The 19,061-nt window shown below is 38.9% G+C and overlaps 1 protein-coding gene across 2 annotated transcripts in view; it reads right to left on the bottom strand.

Annotated features, from left to right (window-relative positions):
• The window catches only part of LOC108049103 (lachesin), a 162,389-nt gene extending 143,533 nt beyond the window's left edge, over positions 1-18,856 (bottom strand). Inside the window, exons 1-6 of one of the 2 annotated variants that reach the window (XM_044459363.1) lie at positions 18,629-18,856; positions 17,905-18,023; positions 14,250-14,435; positions 13,900-14,095; positions 3,146-3,277; positions 2,978-3,067 (exon numbers count right to left, since the gene is read on the bottom strand). In XM_044459363.1, coding sequence (XP_044315298.1) covers positions 3,045-3,067; positions 3,146-3,277; positions 13,900-14,095; positions 14,250-14,435; positions 17,905-18,023; positions 18,629-18,728 — 756 coding nt within the window. In that variant the 5' untranslated portion in view covers positions 18,729-18,856 and the 3' untranslated portion in view covers positions 2,978-3,044. Of the gene's footprint in view, positions 1-2,977; positions 3,068-3,145; positions 3,278-13,899; positions 14,096-14,249; positions 14,436-17,904; positions 18,024-18,628 lie in introns of those variants that run through there. The other variant, XM_044459362.1, reaches the window with a different exon arrangement.
• Positions 18,857-19,061: the final 205 nt, after the last annotated feature.

Below are 19,061 nucleotides of genomic sequence, written 5' to 3'. Positions count from 1 at the left end.
TAAACTCTTTGAAAAATGCGTATTGATTCGGATAAACACATACCTAAGAATCCAGGAAGGAATTCCGTCACATCAATTTGGGTTTCGTGAAAAGCACGGAACAATTGAGCAGGTAGACCGGATAACATCAGAAATTCGGAACGCGTTCGAAAAACGAGAGTACTGTACTGCCATATTTTTAGACGTCTCTCAAGCATTTGATAGAGTTTGGCTGAAGGTCTAATGTTCAAGATCAAGACAATGCTCCCCTACAACACCCATAAGCTTCTAGAGTCTTACCTCTACGACAGAAAATTTGCTGTTCGATGCAACACTGCTATAACTGACGATTTCACTATTGGAGCTGGAGTTCCTCAAGGAAGCGTGCTTGGGCCAACATTATATGTCCTCTACACAGCAGACATCCCAACAAGCACACGACTTACAACATCTACGTTTGCTGATGATACAGCCATTCTCAGCCGCTCAAAATGCCCGATGCAAGCAACTGCGCAGCTCGCTCTTCATCTGGTCGATGTAGAAAAGTGGCTATCAGATTGGCGAATTAAAGTGAACGAACAAAAATGCAAGCACGTTACGTTCACCCTGAACAGGCAAAACTGCCCGCCGCTCATGTTAAACCATACTCTACTCCCGCAAGCAAACGAAGTGACATATCTAGGAGTACACCTCGACAGAAGACTCACATGGCGCCGGTACATTGAAGCCAAAAGAACACACCTAAAGCTAAAAGCCAGTAGCCTTCATTGGCTTATCAACGCTCGGTCTCCCCTTAGTCTTGAATATAAAGTCCTGCTGTATAACTCGGTACTAAAACCTATATGGATGTACGGCTCTCAGTTATGGGGGAATGCCAGCAATAGCAATATTGACATAGTCCAGCGAGCTCAGTCGAAGATCTTGAGAACAATCACCGGGGCACCGTGGTACGTTCGCAACGAAACCATACATCGCGACTTAAACATTCTACCAGTCAAAGAAGTGATCGCAGAACAGAAGGAAAAGTACTTTACCAAGCTATCGTTGCACCCTAACCACCTGGCGAGAGGTCTTACAAGGTTGATCAACCAATCACGCCTTCGTCGCAATGACTTACCCACCCAGCGACCGACTTGAGGCACGCGCAACCAGAATGCAGTCTTATTATACTGTTAGTTAAATTTTAATGTTAAGATTCGTAAACTTATTGTTAGTCTCAAAATTAAGAGAAGATTCAATAAATAAAAGCAAAGTTAAAATAAAAAAAAAAAAAAACTTTTAGCACTCTATACCTGGTGGGACGACACACATCCGTCGGCAACTTCCCTCTTCGAATCCATATGCCTTCCTTCGTAGGCAGCAATTGGCGACAAGCAGCGGCAACAAAAACTTCTGGTCCAGTTAACGAACTGCAGCGGTCAAATTGTCCAGCGGCAGCAACGACGAATTAAAGTATAAATTAAAGCAGCGGCAACAACAACTTCAATGTTTTAAAAGCCGGCGTGATTTATTTAGTTTTAATTTTGTTTTTTCACCAAAAATAACACTCGATTTCCACTGCAGATCACGTCGGGGTCACCATGAAAAACTAATACGGTTTTGTATTAAACGAACGCGAAACTTGTGACTGCAGGGAAAATTGATTTAGTTTTATTTTGGCGACGAGGCGACGAAAGGGAGTTTACTCAATGATGTTCATATGACAACTAACTTTTAATTTCAATATATAAACGCTTAAACCTATCTTAACAAAGGGGGCGAGAGACGGGGCGAATTCGCGAGAGCGCTTAAATCTTTATTGTGCTCCCGCTCCCGCCTTACACTGTTCAACAAATTAAAGAACGCAAAGTGCGCGAACAGGATACTTGAATCGTACCTTTACAACAGAGCCTTCGTCGTGAGATGCAACACTACAACATCCGACGACTACGCTATAAAGGCTGGAGTTCCCCAAGGTAGCGCCCTTGGTCCAACTCTATTTCTCCTCTACACCGCAGATATCCCCACGAACGAGCGGTTGACTACTTCTACATTCGCAGACGATACCGCGATCATAAGTCGGTCCAAATGCCCAATTCAGGCAACAGCATTACTAGGTGATAATCTCGTTGTAGTGGAGAGGTGGTTATCAGACTGGCGTATACAAATAAAAGCGCAAAAGTGTAAACACATAACGTTTACTCTTAACAGACAAACGTGTCCCCCGCTAACCTTGAATAACACGCCACTTCCACAAGCTGACGATGTAGCGTACCTTGGCATCCACCTAGACAGGAGACTTACATGGCGGAGACATATCGAAGCTAAGAAAATTCACCTAAAACTAAAATCAACCAGTCTCCATTGGCTTATAAACGCGCGCTCCCCCTCTGCCCGGACTTCAAGGTCCTGCTCTACAATTCAACGCTTAAGCCAGTCTGGACCTACGGCTCCCAATTGTGGGGAAACGCGAACAGCATCAACATCGACATTATTCAGCGAGCACAATCAAAAATCCTGAGAACTATCACTGGGGCACCTTGGTATGTTCGGAACGACAACATCCACAGAGATCTTGGCATTCTACCCGTAAAAGATGAAATATCAAAACAAAAAGCGTCCTACCACACCAAGCTAACTTCTCATCCAAACCAGATTCCTTCCCAACATCAACTCGATATTTACCATTGAGGCTTTCGCAGTACTTTAGGCCTGCGTATACGCCTACAAAGGTAAAGGCAAATTCGCCATCTGCGCCGACAGCTTTTCCACTATCTCAGCGTTGGATAATCCCTGGCAAACAGATCCCACAATAAGTCAAATACGGAACATCGTTACCCTGAGCAAATCCAAAATAACCATCATATTGGATTCCAACTTTATTTGCCTTTGATCAAAATTGTATTCTGACGCTTCGTGTCGATGAGTCATTTTTAATAAAACTTTGAGACAATTTAGCAACGCCTTAAACCTAAAATAAATTTGTTTGCCCTTAAACTTTAAATAAATTTGTTTGGTTTTGAAATACATTTATTGCACAACATTAAAAGGTAAGAGTTTCTGACATCTACTGTCCGACCAGATGTCTAAACGAAGTTTGATTTCTTTGCTGCTTTCAAAAAGATCAGTGAATACACAGAATGGTTATTAATTTACATGCAGAGGTTTATTAAGAATAAGTACTTACAATTTACATGAACATCGAAACGCTTGCTAACTGATGGCGGTATTCCATTTGATGCAATGCAATTGTAGGCACCCATATCGGAACGATGCACATTTGTCAAAACGAGTTGTTCACCTTCCACTGACTTAAGAACTGTAATGATGAAAATAAAAGTGTACTTAATTTTTTCTGTTAGATTTATTTGCAGTTACAGCTTGGAGGCTGTTGTTATTACTTATCAACATTGATAAATCGAACCGAATATTGTACAATCTTAAGCCTAAAAACTTCAACATTCAATGTATAACTATGCTGCCAGATAATATAACATTAAAAACAATTTTTAATACCAATTGGGGCAAAATTATATTATCATCAAATTTAACAAACACCTTAAATTTTTAATTTTTTTTTATCTATCATATCTATTTCCAATGATCTAAAATAATACTATTTAAAAATAATTATTCAAACAAGTTTAAAGTTAGAGTTTTTATTTTTGTTCAAGACGTCAAAAATAAGAATCGAATAAAGTTTAATTTTTTCAGATGTTCGGTGAAAGGTTTGAGAAAGAAGATTTAGTTTTAGATTTTTTATACCGTTGCAGAGGGTATTATATTTTTTTTAAAACATTTTTCAACCCAGTGAACCTCCTATTAAGAAAATATAAATAGACTTATTTTATTGTATGTAGCATCTAAAGCTGGATTTAGACGACCAACCATTGGACCACGTTAACGTCTGTGAGTATGCCCGTGATAAGCAAACGTAGGAGGGAATTATATAAAGTGACAAAATGTTACAGGATACGATGTCCATCGTATGAGTGTGTAAAAGTAAGGTGACTATTCAAATTTTGGGAATTTATTTCGATTATCGATTAAAGTTATGTTACATTGACACCTTACTAACATCTTACTACCAAGTTTCACTGGACATCCAGTTTTGGGAGGGAGGCGTAAAGTTACAAGTTATTTAGCGATGTTTCGGACGATTTTTGGAAATTGGATTATGTACAACAAAATTTGTCCTACAAATATCGATGGGCAATATGTTCGAAAGCATAACCAGTAGAACTTACAGGGATTGAGCACCAGTTATTTCTGGAGTACATCTAGAATGAAGGTTGACGTCATTCAGCATCGGCTTGAGCGAGTTCATGGGACGGTTGTGATTTGGTCAAAATCGGCAATTTCGGAACAAAGTTTTACGTCGTCACGACTACATACCCAAAACGTTTGAAAAGAGATCATGGCACGAGGCAAGTAATTTACCGAGAACTTCAACAACAGTAGGGTCCTAGAGTGGCTCGACGATTTTCCAAAACAATTTTCGTCACTGCTTGAACGTTTACAACAGTTGTTGACGACCTTACAGGGATGGAGAACGGCTGGTCATTGGCTTCTTCAGTAGGTTAGCTTGAATTTACAAGACCAGTTATTAATTTATTTTACTCAGGAACAGTGACACCGTATGACAGGTTCGACGATCCTTGAAGGTTTCAGGGCACGTTCAATTTTATTTTTTACACAAAATTTGATCCAAGTAAGATGGTAGATCCATGTTTTTCCATAGCTTAAAACCACCGTAAAGCAAACAAAAGAAATTGTTTCTGTACCGATTCAAAAAGAGTCTTGATGATTGGTATATTCAGGTGACCAAACTCACGGAAGCAGTATTCCAATATAGACAAAACAAAGAAATATGATAGGTGTTTCGTGGTATATGGTTCCCCGAAATTCCTTGAAAAGTCACGTTCTTTTAACAAAACTCGCAAATGTGAACCCTTACTAGCTTTATTAACAATAAAGCCAATATGATCAGATAAGTTTAAGTTGTGGTTGACATAACACTCCATGGACATGCTACGGAATTTATGAGTTTAAGATCATTCGACCGCAATGAATATGACGTTAGGAGAAGCCTCTTCCGATGGAAAAGGACATCAATTTACATTTGCAAATCGAGTCAATATTTAGAAAGTGACGAGCAGAACTTACTGGGATTGAGAACCGTATTTCTATGCACAAAATGAAGGTTGTTCAGATGGAAGAATATGGGTTTCGATAATGGCAAACAAAGTTTTACGTCGTCAGCATACATCATAACATGAGAAGAGAGAACTACTTGAGGCAAGTAATTTATGAGAATTCAAAACAGTAGGGGTCCTAGGTGGCTCCCTTGCGGAACACCAGAGTTCACGTGAACAGAAGTTTGAGACTGTGCTTTTAAAGGGTACTCTTGGAGAACGGTTCGAAATATGTTGAAACCCAGTTAGGTCAACATGATCGGGAATCCTACTAATGTTAGTTATTGATTTAATAAGGAACTGATGATTCACCGGTCAAAGGCCTTCGACGATTTTTGTTTTTTTATTTAACATTTGCATTTTATTTATTGGATCTTCTCGTGAGATGGTAGACGAACAATAAGTATATATCTTAAATTTAAACCACGTAAAGCAAACAAAGCGGAGGAATTGTTTCTGTACCGATTCAGATAAGCGTCAATTGATGATTGCCAAATATTCATGATGATGCTTCTTAATACACACGAGCAGTATTCCAGAATTGGACAAACCAAGGAAATGCTTTCCGATCAATAAGTGATTCGGTATAGGATATAGTCGGTCGATCCTCATGTAATTTCGTAGACCGGAACGTTTGGCCAAAAAAAAAGCAAAGAAAACCCACTTCCTAGCTTTACTAACAATAGTTGCCATTATCCGATCAGATCAGTTATAAGTTGTGGTTGAATAGTACAGTCGGCACGGTCCTGCTAAGGAATTTGTGTAGTTCAAATTGATTGGCCAATCGACACAAAAGAATATGACGTGAGGAAAAGCCTAACTTCCGATAAAAGGACATCAAAGTTGTACATTTCCGATCGTTCATTTAAAAAGCAGCAAATTCTGGATAGCAGCCAAGATCCTTATGAAGGTTGTTACATGGGATTGGGTTTGCCATAATGGCAAACAAAGTTTTACGTCGTCAGCATACATCATAACATAAAAAGAGAGAACTTCCTGAGGCCAGTTATATTCCAAACAGTAGGGGTCGTAGGTGGCTCCCGTTCCGAAACAGATATTCAGCGTGAACAGAGTTTGAGATTGTGCAAAGTTTTAAAGCTACTACTTTGAGACCGGTTCGACAGGTATGCTTGAAATCCACTTAGTCAACATGATCGGGAATCCTAGTAATGTTAGTTTTGTTTAATAATAACTGATGGTTCACGGGATCAAAAGCCTTACTTTTTTTTTTTTTATTTAACATTTGCATTTTATTTATTGGATCTTCTCTGAATTGAGACTAACAATAAGTATATAGAATCTTAAATTAAAAAACTATCTGACAGTCTATATAACTATTGCTGAGCTGGAAGATCATTGCGTTTCCGTTTGGAAACCCTTGCTATGCACCTGGCGAGCTGGTTTGGATGAGAAGTTAGCTTGGTGTGGTAGGACGCTTTTTGTTTTCATATTTCATCTTTTACGGGTAGAATGCCAAGATCTCTGTGGATGTTGTCGTTCCGAACATACCAAGGTGCCCCAGTGATAGTTCTCAGGATTTTTGATTGTGCTCGCTGAATAATGTCGATGTTGCTGCTGTTCGCGTTTCCCCACAATTGGGAGCCGTAGGTCCAGACTGGCTTAAGCGTTGAATTGTAGAGCAGGACCTTGAAGTCCGGGCAGAGGGGGAGCGCGCGTTTATAAGCCAATGGAGACTGGTTGATTTTAGTTTTAGGTGAATTTTCTTAGCTTCGATATGTCTCTGCCATGTAAGTCTCCTGTCTAGGTGGATGCCAAGGTACGCTACATCGTCAGCTTGTGGAAGTGGCGTGTTATTCAAGGTTAGCGGGGGACACGTTTGTCTGTTAAGAGTAAACGTTATATGTTTACACTTTTGCGCATTTATTTTTATACGCCAGTCTGAAAACCACCTCTCCACTACAACGAGATGATCAGCTAGTAATGCTGTTGCCTGAATTGGGCATTTGGACCGACTTATGATCGCGGTATCGTCTGCGAATGTAGAAGTAGTTAGCCGCTCGTTCGTGGGGATATTTGCGGTGTAGAGGAGAAATAGAGTTGGACCAAGGGCGCTACCTTGGGGAACTCCAGCCTCTATAGCGTAGTCGTCGGATGTTGTAGTGTTGCATCTCACGACGAAGGCTCTGTTGTAAAGGTACGATTCAAGTATCCTGTGAGTGTTTTCCGGCAGGATCGTTCTGATTTTATGCATAAGGCCATCAAGCCAGACTCGGTCGAAAGCTTGTGCAACGTCAAGGAATACCGCACTGCAGTATTCCCGAAGCTCGAATGCAGTCCGTATTACTGTTGTTAGTCTGTTGACTTGCTCTATTGCTCCATGGCTTTCCCGTAAGCCAAATTGGTGTGCTGGAATAACGTTGTGCTCTTTCAGATATGGGATTATGCGCGTCAAAAGGCATTTTTCTAGCAGTTTTGACAGACACGAGAGTAAACTTATCGGTCTGTACGAAGCTGGTATTGTGTGATCTTTTCCTGGCTTTGGGATCATTATGATTACCGATTTTTTCCATTTTTTTTGGAAAATAGCACAGTTGTGTAATCCCGTTAAAGAGTTTACAAATAACCTCAACTGCACAGTTTGGAAGTTCGATTAACATTTTGGGAGTTATTTGATCACCGCCTGGGGCCTTTTTTGGTTTCAATTGCTCGCTGATTACTTTTGCAATTTCATTTGGTTGAAACAGAATTGGCTCCGTCTCAGATTCGATTCGAATTGACGGCGACGGTAGTGCGAATGAATTAGTTGCAGGGCTTAGCTGGAAAACATTTCGAAGGTGTAAAGCAAATGTACAAGCTCTGTCTTTGTCGCTTCTGACCCAGCTGCCTGAAGAGTCTCTTATGGGAATTACTGTTTCGGCCGGCGCATTTAGATTTGGGTGGGCCCTCCACAAGGGATGCTTAGTGCTGGTGAAAGTTTCACAATGTACTGGCGTTGTGCTTTTACTTCTTCTTGCCTTAGAGCCCTAGTCAGTCTGCGACCAGCTTCCTTAAGACTTTGTTTGGAGGATCTGCTGGTTTGCCAAGCACGTCTCAAACGTCTTTTCTCCAGAACAAGCTGTTCGATTTCAGGGTTAGATTTGTGTTGGTGTGTGTGCCCATCCCACCCTTGCGGTGTTGAGACTTTGGCTGCTGCGACGAGTACAGACTCCAGTGCATCGGCATAGCAGTCGATGTCCTCCTTGATGTTGAGCTGTGGAGTTAGCTCAATGTGGGAACTTGCGTACTTTTTGAACTTCAGCCAGTTGGTTCTATGAGACGTCAGCCTGCGAGGGTGCTCGATTAATTCCGGGCTTTGAAGAAGAGTTAATAGCACAGGTGAGTGGTCCGATGATAGATCCAAAAGCGATTTTGCTGATATTAGATTGCGAGAAATGTTTTTTGTCACAGCAAAATCAATTAAATCAGGTAGTTTTCTAGGATCTGTAGGCCAGTATGTAGGGCTGTCTGGTAAAACGTAGTTCAGATTGTTGCATGTTTTAATGAGTGCATTATCCGGCGCTATCCCGAGTGCGTGAGCTTGGCGTTGTAATCTCCTGCTGCTATGAATCGCTCACCAAGTGAATTGTAGAAGTCCATGAATTGGTCTTCGGAGACTGTAAAGCGGGGTGGGCAGTAGACAGCGGCAATGGCAAGGTTGCAGTTGCCCAACTGTAATTTTATCGAAGTAGCTTGCAGATGATTTTTTGCAAACCGTTGGTGAAAGTGGTGTTTGACGCGGTCTCCTATTAAGATGCCAGTTCCGCCATGCGCTTTACCATCTGGATGATCGGTGCCGTAGAACGTGTATCCCTGTATTTTAAAGTTATAATTGCTGGTGAGAGTGTAAGTGTTTTGTGTGTTCAGGGAGCGTGCCGTTTTCGCTCGTTGCATCCGACTTTTCATCATCTTGTAGACTGGACAGCCTGTGTAGTTTGCGGTGTGGTTTCGTTGGCAGTTTACACTTTTTTTAGTGAGAGAGTCTTCCTTGTTGGCAGGGCAGGGTTCGGAGCCGTGGCAGTTTCCACAAGCTACACATACTGACCTGAGGGTGCAGTAAGCCCTGGTATGATCGTATTCCAGGCAATTTGTGCATTGCACTGTCCCGGTCCGTTTGTGCGGCTCTTCCACTGTGATCCTACGGTGCAGAATGTACAGCAACTTGTAGATCGGGTGCACTGCGTTTTTTTCAAAGTTCTGCTGTCTGGCTCCAGCTCGACCTTGAAGAGTGGTTGCGGCTTCTTGTTTTTTTTCCTAATGTTTATCACATTTTTTGCGCAAAAACCGTTTTCTTTCAAGGCCTCTGTAATTTCGGTCACATCGGGTTCTATTCCCTTGAGCACAACTTGCAAACCTTTGCAACTTTTCAGCTGGTACGTGTAGTAATTCTTTTTGGTATCGTTAAAGTACTTCGACACTGCTCGGAAATCGTCTTCGGTTTTGGTTTGGAGTTTAGTTTCGCTTTTATTCCCTTTCATAAGCGGAATAACATGAAAGTTATCTTTTCTGACAAGCTCAACTATTTTGTTGACTAGGGCATTCGAGATCTTCTCCAGAATAAAAATAGGTGGGGGCTTTAGTTTCCTTGGGGCTAATTGTTCCGACTCTGTTACAGGCTCCGCCAGAATGGAAAATCTATTTTCATCTAATGGCCCGGGATTTTCAGGGCCTTTGTTGGAACGATTTATTTTTGGCTTATTGCCGTCCGAGTTTTTTGGGGGTGATAGCTTGCGCTTGGAGATATTAATGTAGCGATCCATGCCTGTCCGCATGGCCGAACCCGCTTGCAGAATTGTCACTTCTTCTACCGTAGCTTTTTTTTGCCGTTTGCACCGATTTTTGCACTTGGTTGTGTTGTTGCTTTACCTGCAGCACAAGAAGAGGGTGGAGTCGTTATAGCATTGTTGGCGACAGAGACCGTTGTAGTAGCTGCTGTTGTTCTTGCGCTAGGCGGCAGAAGCTCTGTTGGAGTCTTGCATTGCTCACTCCATGGCGTTTGAGCGGTGAAGAGCAGGGCGGGAGAGCAAGAGCTAGCTCTCTGGTTTTCGGCGGTCAGTAAACTTGCACCTTCAAGCACTTTCGGTTCTAGAGTATTACTCGTCACCGTAAAATAAGCATTGCTACGGGCCAAAGAAAGACGACGTTTGTCTTGCTCTCTCTGAATTCACGGGCTTCGTCTTGTTGTTTTTGTCATTGAATGCGCTGATCCACGTTCTTACTCATTTGTTTATCGTTAGTGCGTAAAGATTAATTATTTAATTAATTAAAACTTTAGTTTACGATATGCGATTTGCATCGCGAAACGCAAAACCTCGCGTTTACTAATTTTTCGAAGGTTTTCGACTGATTGACTAAATGTTTTTCCGGAGCGTTAATAAAACACGTCTGCACGCAGCCGAAGTTCGGCCTTACTGAAGTCCGTAAAAATAACATCAGTTTGAATGTTATTTTTAAAAGCGCTTCTGATGACTGGGGTAAATTCCAGAAGATTTGTAGTCGTTGACCTACGTTTCATAAAACCATGCTGAGTTGGGGACATTACTGAGCTGCATTGGTGCTGTAGCTGAGCGGTAATAAGCTGTTCAAAAAACTTGGGGATCGCGCTCAGTTTTGCAATACCGAGGTAGTTTTTAATGTCCGATTTGCCTTCTTTTTTATGAAGGGAAAAACGAATGAAGGAAGGATATTTGAAAAAGTTTAGATAAAGGTTTGCACAAAGCTACGGCACATTTTTTTATAACACAGCTCGGTACAAGGTCAGGGCTCGAAGAAAAGGACATCTTGATTGTTTTCAGACTTTGTAAGACATCATCCTCACTAATTAAGGGCGTGAAAAAACAGTTGGAGTGAGGAAGTGGGTAGGGGTAGAATGAAGTGTTATCGTAACTGAAAGACGAGTACGTGGACTGAAAAAAGTTTTTGCAAATAAGTTCGCAATATCGGCATCACTAGAGGCAGATGTCGTATCAAGGTGAAGGCAAGATGGAAATTGTTGCGATTTTCGTTTCGAATTAACAAATGCGTAGAACTGTTTGGGGTTATCTTGGACTTCTATTCTGCAACGGTTTAGGTAAGAAATTTGAACGAGCTATTAGATACATCGAATGGTCAACTTGGAGCCCAGTTCTATTCAATTTCTTAAAAAGTCTAGACATGTAATTTTTCAGGAAAGAGAGTCTACGAGAGAACCAAGGGGGCTTTTGAGGCGCGTTTGCAGAGGGAAATGAGGGAACGAACGTATCGAAAGCAGAGTAGAGTATACCATAAAACTGTTCCACAATATGTAAGGCATCATCGTTTGAATCCATAAAAGACCAGTCGAGTTCCGATAAATGCCTATTCAATTCTGCGAATTTAGCTCTTCTAAAACAACGAAAAGATGCTGGTTCGATTTCGGAACATGACTGTAATGGAGCTGAAGCTTCTAAAGTAACCTCAAGTGTAGGATGGTAAGCGTCTTCAGGATTGGAGAGAGGGCTAATTCGAGTAACGAAAGACATACTAAATTGTTATGTTGTTGTCTGATATATACGCATAGAAAAACCACGTAGTTGTAGAAAGCGCAGCTTGCAGTTGGGTCGCTGATAAGCTTTACGCGTATGCGAGTGATCGCGACGAAAGAATGAGCAAGCAAAGGCATCAACAACAACACAAGTGTAGGTATATGATGGGAGCTATATGATAAAGTGGCCCGATCCGGCTCGTTCGGACTTATTACTACCTGCAATAGACAACTTTCGGAAAAGTTTCAAGTAGATAGCATTAAAACTGAGGGACTAGTTTGCGTAGAAACTGACGTACAGACGGACAGACGGAAAGACGGACATGGCTAGATCGACCTTCCTGGTGATGCTGATGAATAACATATATACTTTTTATGTCTCCTTCACTCTGCAAGGGTATAAATATATGATCACTTACACCAATCGTTACTAATCTGCTATGATTATTTTGTAGTACAGTATTTTTTAGACTCCCCTCGAGATCTATGCACCTGAGTTTTGAACACTGTTATTTGATAAGTTATCCCGGATTGCTTTTTAAGAAGGTCAATTATCTTATCAGATGGCATATTAATTGTTAATTGTTTTTATAAGTTATTAATTTAGTGCAAGTGTGATTAAATCTAAGTGAAAAAACGTTGTGCTATAGAAGAAATTAAAATATAACCATAGTGTGACCTTGAGTTTAATCAATAGCTTTAAGTAATTAAGTAAGTTAAGACTAATATATCTAACTGATGATGTTGGTGAAGGTTGATGTTCGCGAGGGAATGATGTCGGCGATGTTATATAGTTTTTTTTCGTTGGTGTAAAAGACAATTTAATTTGATGCAGGTTTTTTTAGCCTTGTGTTTATTTAAACGCCTTTCCCAATGCTATTTAATGTTGTCATTTTGTTTAATTTTATTTTATTTATACTTAGTTTCTTGCCACTGGTGGGTAAAAAACACTTGAAGATTAAAAGTGTTTAGCTCCGCACATATTTAAGTACCCCAAATCTTATCAAAGGACAGCGCTAGAAAACTTTGCAGATTATTCCCATGCATTCTCATATGCATTTAATTGGTGTAACGAACTGAAATTCAATATCGACTCCTAACTGAATTGTGCGGTTAGCTCAATAGTTGCCTTCTGTACACACAACTTCCAATCTACTATGTCTTGATTTCCTGCACTGTGAGGTACATGCCGGTACAGGATGTCGCCTGTTATCACATAGTCACCAAAATTTTGAGGCTGTGTTCCCGATCCTCTTTCATTTCTCAAGTATCGATGCTAAGATGTCCTTTGTTCTTCTCAAAGTTTTGGGCAGCAGCTGTCTTGACAAAGCGTCTGCTACTATGTTTAGCTATCCCTTATGAACGCAATCTCAAAATAGTACTGCTGCAACTTTGCACCATTAATTTTCTTGCGCTATTAATTTATTCGAGCCAGCCGCGGGGTCCACATTAAATCAAAGCAAGCCCATAAAAAAAACGAACTAAATGGTAAAATCTTAATATTTACTATTAACAGACAATCGAATCTTAAAGCTTTGTAACGCATCTCGCCGTCCATCTCATAATCAAAAACTTCCGTTTGAAACTTTAAGTCAGCTCGATCGCCCATTAGTTTAGACTTTAGGATCTTGCCACAAATCCACTCTAATGACAAACTGAAGATCTAATATTTAAAATTTAGATCGTTAACCGAATGAATCATAATTCTTTTTTTGATAAATGAGAACTCTAAAGCTGATTGAAAACAGTACAAAATTGAATCAAATTAAATAATTTGTAAAATATTTAAGAAAAAGTCTCTTACTTTTTTAAATGTGCCAAGAATTCAATATTGTAAAGGCGAATACTGTAAAAAAGGATTATACAAAATTTTCTATAGACACCTAGACAAAAATGGACGATTTTTCAAGGTTATGTTGAGTTTTGACGTCGAGTTCAATTGGTTTTAGGAAACATCATGTAAAAGTTTCTCGGGCTAAAAGCTTTTAACTAGATAACGTTTTAAAAAATGTGTTGGTCGGTAGAACGAAAATAATGAAAACAAGCTTGTCCCTTTTTTGTTCGAAAATTTCGAAATCAATTATGTGTTTATGACTTCACGTCACACTTCACGTTACACATTAAAAACAATAAAAATCGACCTTAAAGGTTCAAAAATAACAACAAAAAAGCAATCTAATCCTAAAAATTATTAAACCATCTGTAAGGGAACCAAAAAAGTTCATTCAATTTTTTCATCATATTAACCTTGTTTATCTCTGCTCTCCGCTCGAAGTATTATTTCCTTTCCCGCCTCACGACGCCACTGTACCTTTGGTTTTGGAACACCTGTCGCTCTGCATACAAGTGAAATAGTTCCACCCTCTGTGCTGACTCCTTCCTCTAGATTTTGTTCTGGATGGCTTAAGATATCGGGCGGCACAACAACATCTAAGTGTCCAGACTGCAAAGCATACAATGTTTAAGATGTCAACTGGTTAATGGTAAGTTTTAGCTGAAAAATAGAACTCAAAAGGAGTCCATTAGCCTCCCATTTTTTTTCCAAAACACCCTTTTAATCACACCCTCTTATCCAACTAATACAAAACTTTTCTTACGATGCTCTTCATGGGATCGGTATTAACTTGGCACATGTAACTGCCGGAGTCATTTATCTGTACTCGAGATATGTGAAGTTTCCAGGTATTGTGCCCATTGTGCGTCACAGATAATCTTGGATTTAGTGAGACCATGTGTGTGTGTATCCCAAGAATTGCTTTTGAATCTGATTTAATCCATGCCACCTGTAATTTTTATAATAAATTAATAATTGCATTCCATTTCGTTATTTATATATTTTTTTATAAAGGAATCCTCGAAAGAAAGAAAGGAATCCTCGAAAATAACATAAAAGTGAAAAAACAATAAGTATTTGTGATATTCGTTAACTTGCTTATTTTTAAAACAATCAAATTTCCTCTACACTTTCTTTACAAGCATCATATACTCCGTCTATACAGTCGCTATAGTCTAGTTCACTGATGTGAAACATCCTATAATAATATACAAAGAAATAAACATGATATTTTATATATAACAAAAATGTGTTTTTATACTTTTTAAATCTTAAAATCTATTGTTCAAAGTAAACGGTTGTTTTTTTTTCTGCAATAAGAATTTGTATTTTTTTTGATATCCCATAGGTTGGCCTTATCGAAACATTTTCATGTTCTGTGTTTTTGGAGTATATAACTCCGCCGACTTGTGCGTTATCCGTTTTCTTTTCCCCATCTAAGCGTGCAGTTTCTGCGCTCTTGCGGTACTTATAACTGGTCGCTTACAGTTTCGAAATTCGTTTTTTTGGACCAGTGGACCGAATAAGTATAATTAGTAATAATAATTTGGTCTGTTTCTGCAAAAAATGAGACCTCGTAATAAGGTCTGACCAGTCTAACATGACTTGCTGGCTGTGTGAAAACATGGTGCACACCAAGAGCGATGGTTTTAATGACCAGACAAGTGATGAATTTTCATAGGGGCCAGGCTTGCAGTTTCGCTTGTGTCGATGTTGCAATCAGGCGATTGCAGCCAACCCTCAAATCATCAGCTAAGAAGGTTCGATATCCGAACAATCCGTAGAGGATTGGATGCAACCAGAGACTTCTAAGAATTCCGATCTGTGCGCTGTGGTTTCACAATTAGTGGATCCACCTATCCCTTATTTTATAGCTACCTCGCCACAAGGGATTACTGAGTCCGGACTACCGGCTCAAGTTGGCTCTGCAGAAACAATATCTGCTCCACCAAAATCTTAAGTTTTCTTACGCTAGAGATATACCATCTTTTAAAATCTCTGTCTTTTTTAAGCCAAAAGAGTTAGAGCTACTGGAGTAGACTCAACTTTTACATTAGAGGAGGTTTTTTTTGAGGAATTCAATACTATTGAAATTATTTGCGCAAAGTTATCGTTTTCTGGTAGCTCTATATACCGGTATGAAGTGAGCGTCAAGATACAAATGTCTCGATAGGGAACGTTTGTTGTGAACGAGCCTATATTTATTTATTTTTGTTTGCTATGACATCTGTGAATCATATTTACTATACATCAAGTCATTGAACAGACAACATCATAATTTTCATCGTGTTAAAAATGTCGAATTTTGTACCAGAAAGTGATGATGTGCGGAAAGCATTAATTTTTTGTATTCATTTAAAAAAAAGTGCTGCAGAGTGGCATCGAATGTTTGCCGAGACATGGTTTCAACGGTTCAGAAATAATGATTTTAAAGTGAGAAATGAAGAAAGTGGAAGACCACCAAAAAAGTTTGAAGACGCCGAATTGCAAACGATATTGGATGCAGATGACACTTTGAGTCAAAAGCAAATGGCAGAAATCTTAAATGTTGCACAACAAACAGTTTCTGGCCGTATAAAAGCTATGGGAATGATCCAAAAGTGTGGAAAATGGGTGCCACATGAATTGAATAAAAGACAGATGGAAAACCGAAAAAGCATTTGTGAAATTTTACTTTAAAAACACGGAAGAAAATCAGTTTTGCATCGGATTGTTACTGGCGATGAAAAATGGATTTATTTTACGAATCCTAAACGGAAAAAATCATGGGTTAATCTGGAACAGCCATCAACATCGACTGCAAAACCATATCGATTCGGCAAGAAGACAATGCTGTGTGTTTGGTGGGACCAGAAAGGTGTGGTGTACTACGAGCTCCTAAAACCTGGTGAAACCGTTAATACTTATCGCTACAGACAACAAATTATCAATTTGAACCATGCATTGATTGAGAAACGACCAAAATGGACCAGAAGACACTGCAAGGTAATTTTGCTCCATGGCAATGCACCTGCACGCAAAGCAAAACTGGTTCAGGATACAATCAACACACTTGGCTGGGAGCTGCTACCCCACTCGCCGTATTCACCAGACTTTGCTTGTGTAGATATACCTACATATTTATTTAGGTCAAATGAGCTATCATCAACGAACGAATTTCTGCTAAGTCAAAATCGTAGACAATTAATAATAACGCAATATTTGCTATTAGTCCGTCTCCTGTAGTTGCCCGCCTGTTTTCGATAAATCACCTGGAAATGCTCACAAAACCTTGCGTTCGCTATCGCTTATGTTTGGCGCCTTGGAAAAGGAAGTTAAACGCAGGTCGCGCTACACGATCGCACTCGACGGTAATCCAATATAATCTTGCCACTTTATCAAATTGAACAAGGCATTTATAGCCCAAAAATGTTTTTTCCCAGCCCACTGAAAATACAATGTAGCATTTGTTTAAAAGCAAATGTTCCCAGCATTTCGAGTTCGAGGTAACACACAAGAATGCAATAGGCAGCCTAAGTGATGAGTCGGCATGTCTGGCATGCGCGACCGCTCCGTTACTATCTGAGCATAATACTCGCTCTCTCTCTGATACGCGGCTATATTGTCGCCGCAATTTATATACATTGACATACATAAGAACCGACTGATCCGATGCCGACGTCTCCGTTGGCGTAGCTTCGCAGTCAATGGCTTGGGCATTCTTTTTAGAGATTTAAGAAAAGAATCAATAAATGTCCACCAAATCGACTCCTAGAGTTTTTTCCTTTAAAAAACTGAGCAATACGAAAACATATATAACATATAGCAGGCCAATAGAAAAGTCGGAATCGTCTACTTGTTTTTGGTCAAAAGTGAGCTCGCGTGGCAGCCACTTTGCACAAAGTTTTCTCATACCCAAATATTCGTGAATGATATGATGTTCAGTTGATATATTTAGAGTGCCTGCTATTTCATTTAATTTTAATTTACGATCATTCAAAATCATTTTGTGAATTTTTTTTAATATTTTCATCGGTAACAACCTCTTTTGTGAGTCCACCGCGTTCGCCGTCTTTCACTACGTCTATACTTAGCATATCAATCCTTTATGGTTGATTATCCTGGGGCAGTGTCTGGAAACTCGTCATCTAGCTAGGCTTTTGCGCTAACTGAATTTTTTCCTTTCAAAAAACAATATTTTATCAACACACGAAATTCCTATTTATTAATATTTTCAACAATAACAAAAGTAGTTTCACTCAAAATGCTATAATTCACAAAATAATGATCCGACAGTCGTCAAATTTATACACGCATTTTTTGAAGGTTAAGGGTAACTAAACATCAAGATTTGATTCCAGTTGTGCCATCTATGTGTCAAGCCAAAGACTTTTCAATTGGCCTGTTATTTGAATACATTAAAAATTTCATATACTTACCCGATATTGATCCAAGTTGTCAACAACGCAGGTGAATGATATATCACGTCCTAGGGGTACCGTTATGTTGCTCAGCTTTGACAAAAACTCAGGCCCTACATCATCTGACTCGCTGTTTCCTTAAAAATATAATTATAAACAAAAATTACTAAACACAGGTTAGTATCTTACTTCGGAAAATCGAAGTTTTCATACCCTTGCTTATATACAAAACATATATTTATCGTTTCATGTTATTAAACGCGTAATTTTTATTTATTTTAAATTATGTTTATAAAAAGTCATCTTAGGGATATTATTTTATCTTTGCATAATGTATATGAGATTCCATATCATATAATAAATAAGAGATTTCATATCATATACATTATGCAAAGATAAAATCTTATCCATATGATCGATTTTTTTTTTGCACAAAATTCACTTAATCTAAAGTTAATATAAGGTTAAACAAAATGTAATTATTAAGTATATTTGTATACCCGTTACTTGTGGAGTAAAATGATATTTTGTATTCGTTGGAAAGGTAAAAATATAAGAATTCCTTTTCCTATTAAACACTTTTCAACAAGTACCAATAATTTCGTACTTAAAACTATGAAAGCGTTTTTCCCGAAACCACTTTTTATAAGACCGCCGGACATTTAACTGGAGAAAATCTTAAGATTGACTGACTTAAAATTACACAAGTGATATTTAATTTGTATGATTGTTTTATATTTACCATGACTTTTAATAATGCTTATCGCTTCGATAAGAAGCAATACTATGCCATAGGATATCGCTTTTTGGGATAATTTTAAGAGAAACATCGCAGCTGTCATCGAATTCAAAGTTTGTATTTCAACGGATCCACTAATAATCAGGTACAATTCAAAAAACTTTTTAATGAAATGATTGTACAAATCTTAGGTGATCCCAAGTTTTCATTTTTGTATACGACATCCGCTCGAGCTTTGCAATATTCTTAACCTAAAAATAAATGTTGAAAACGAATTTAAATTAGATTTGTTGTATATTACATATTTTTAATTCGTACGCGCCAGAATTATTAGAAGTTTTTTTTATTGTTTTGTGTAGTATGTTTTATTTAAATATTAAATTAGTTACAAATTTAAATTACTTAAAAGCAAGACTATAAGATACCCGTTACTTAG

The sequence above is a fragment of the Drosophila rhopaloa genome, unplaced genomic scaffold (genome assembly GCF_018152115.1).
Source record: "Drosophila rhopaloa isolate 14029-0021.01 unplaced genomic scaffold, ASM1815211v1 contig_196, whole genome shotgun sequence".
Taxonomy (NCBI): Eukaryota; Metazoa; Arthropoda; class Insecta; order Diptera; family Drosophilidae; genus Drosophila; species Drosophila rhopaloa.
The sequence above is the reverse complement of the archived record's forward strand: the minus strand, read 5'-3'. Positions and strand labels throughout refer to the sequence as shown.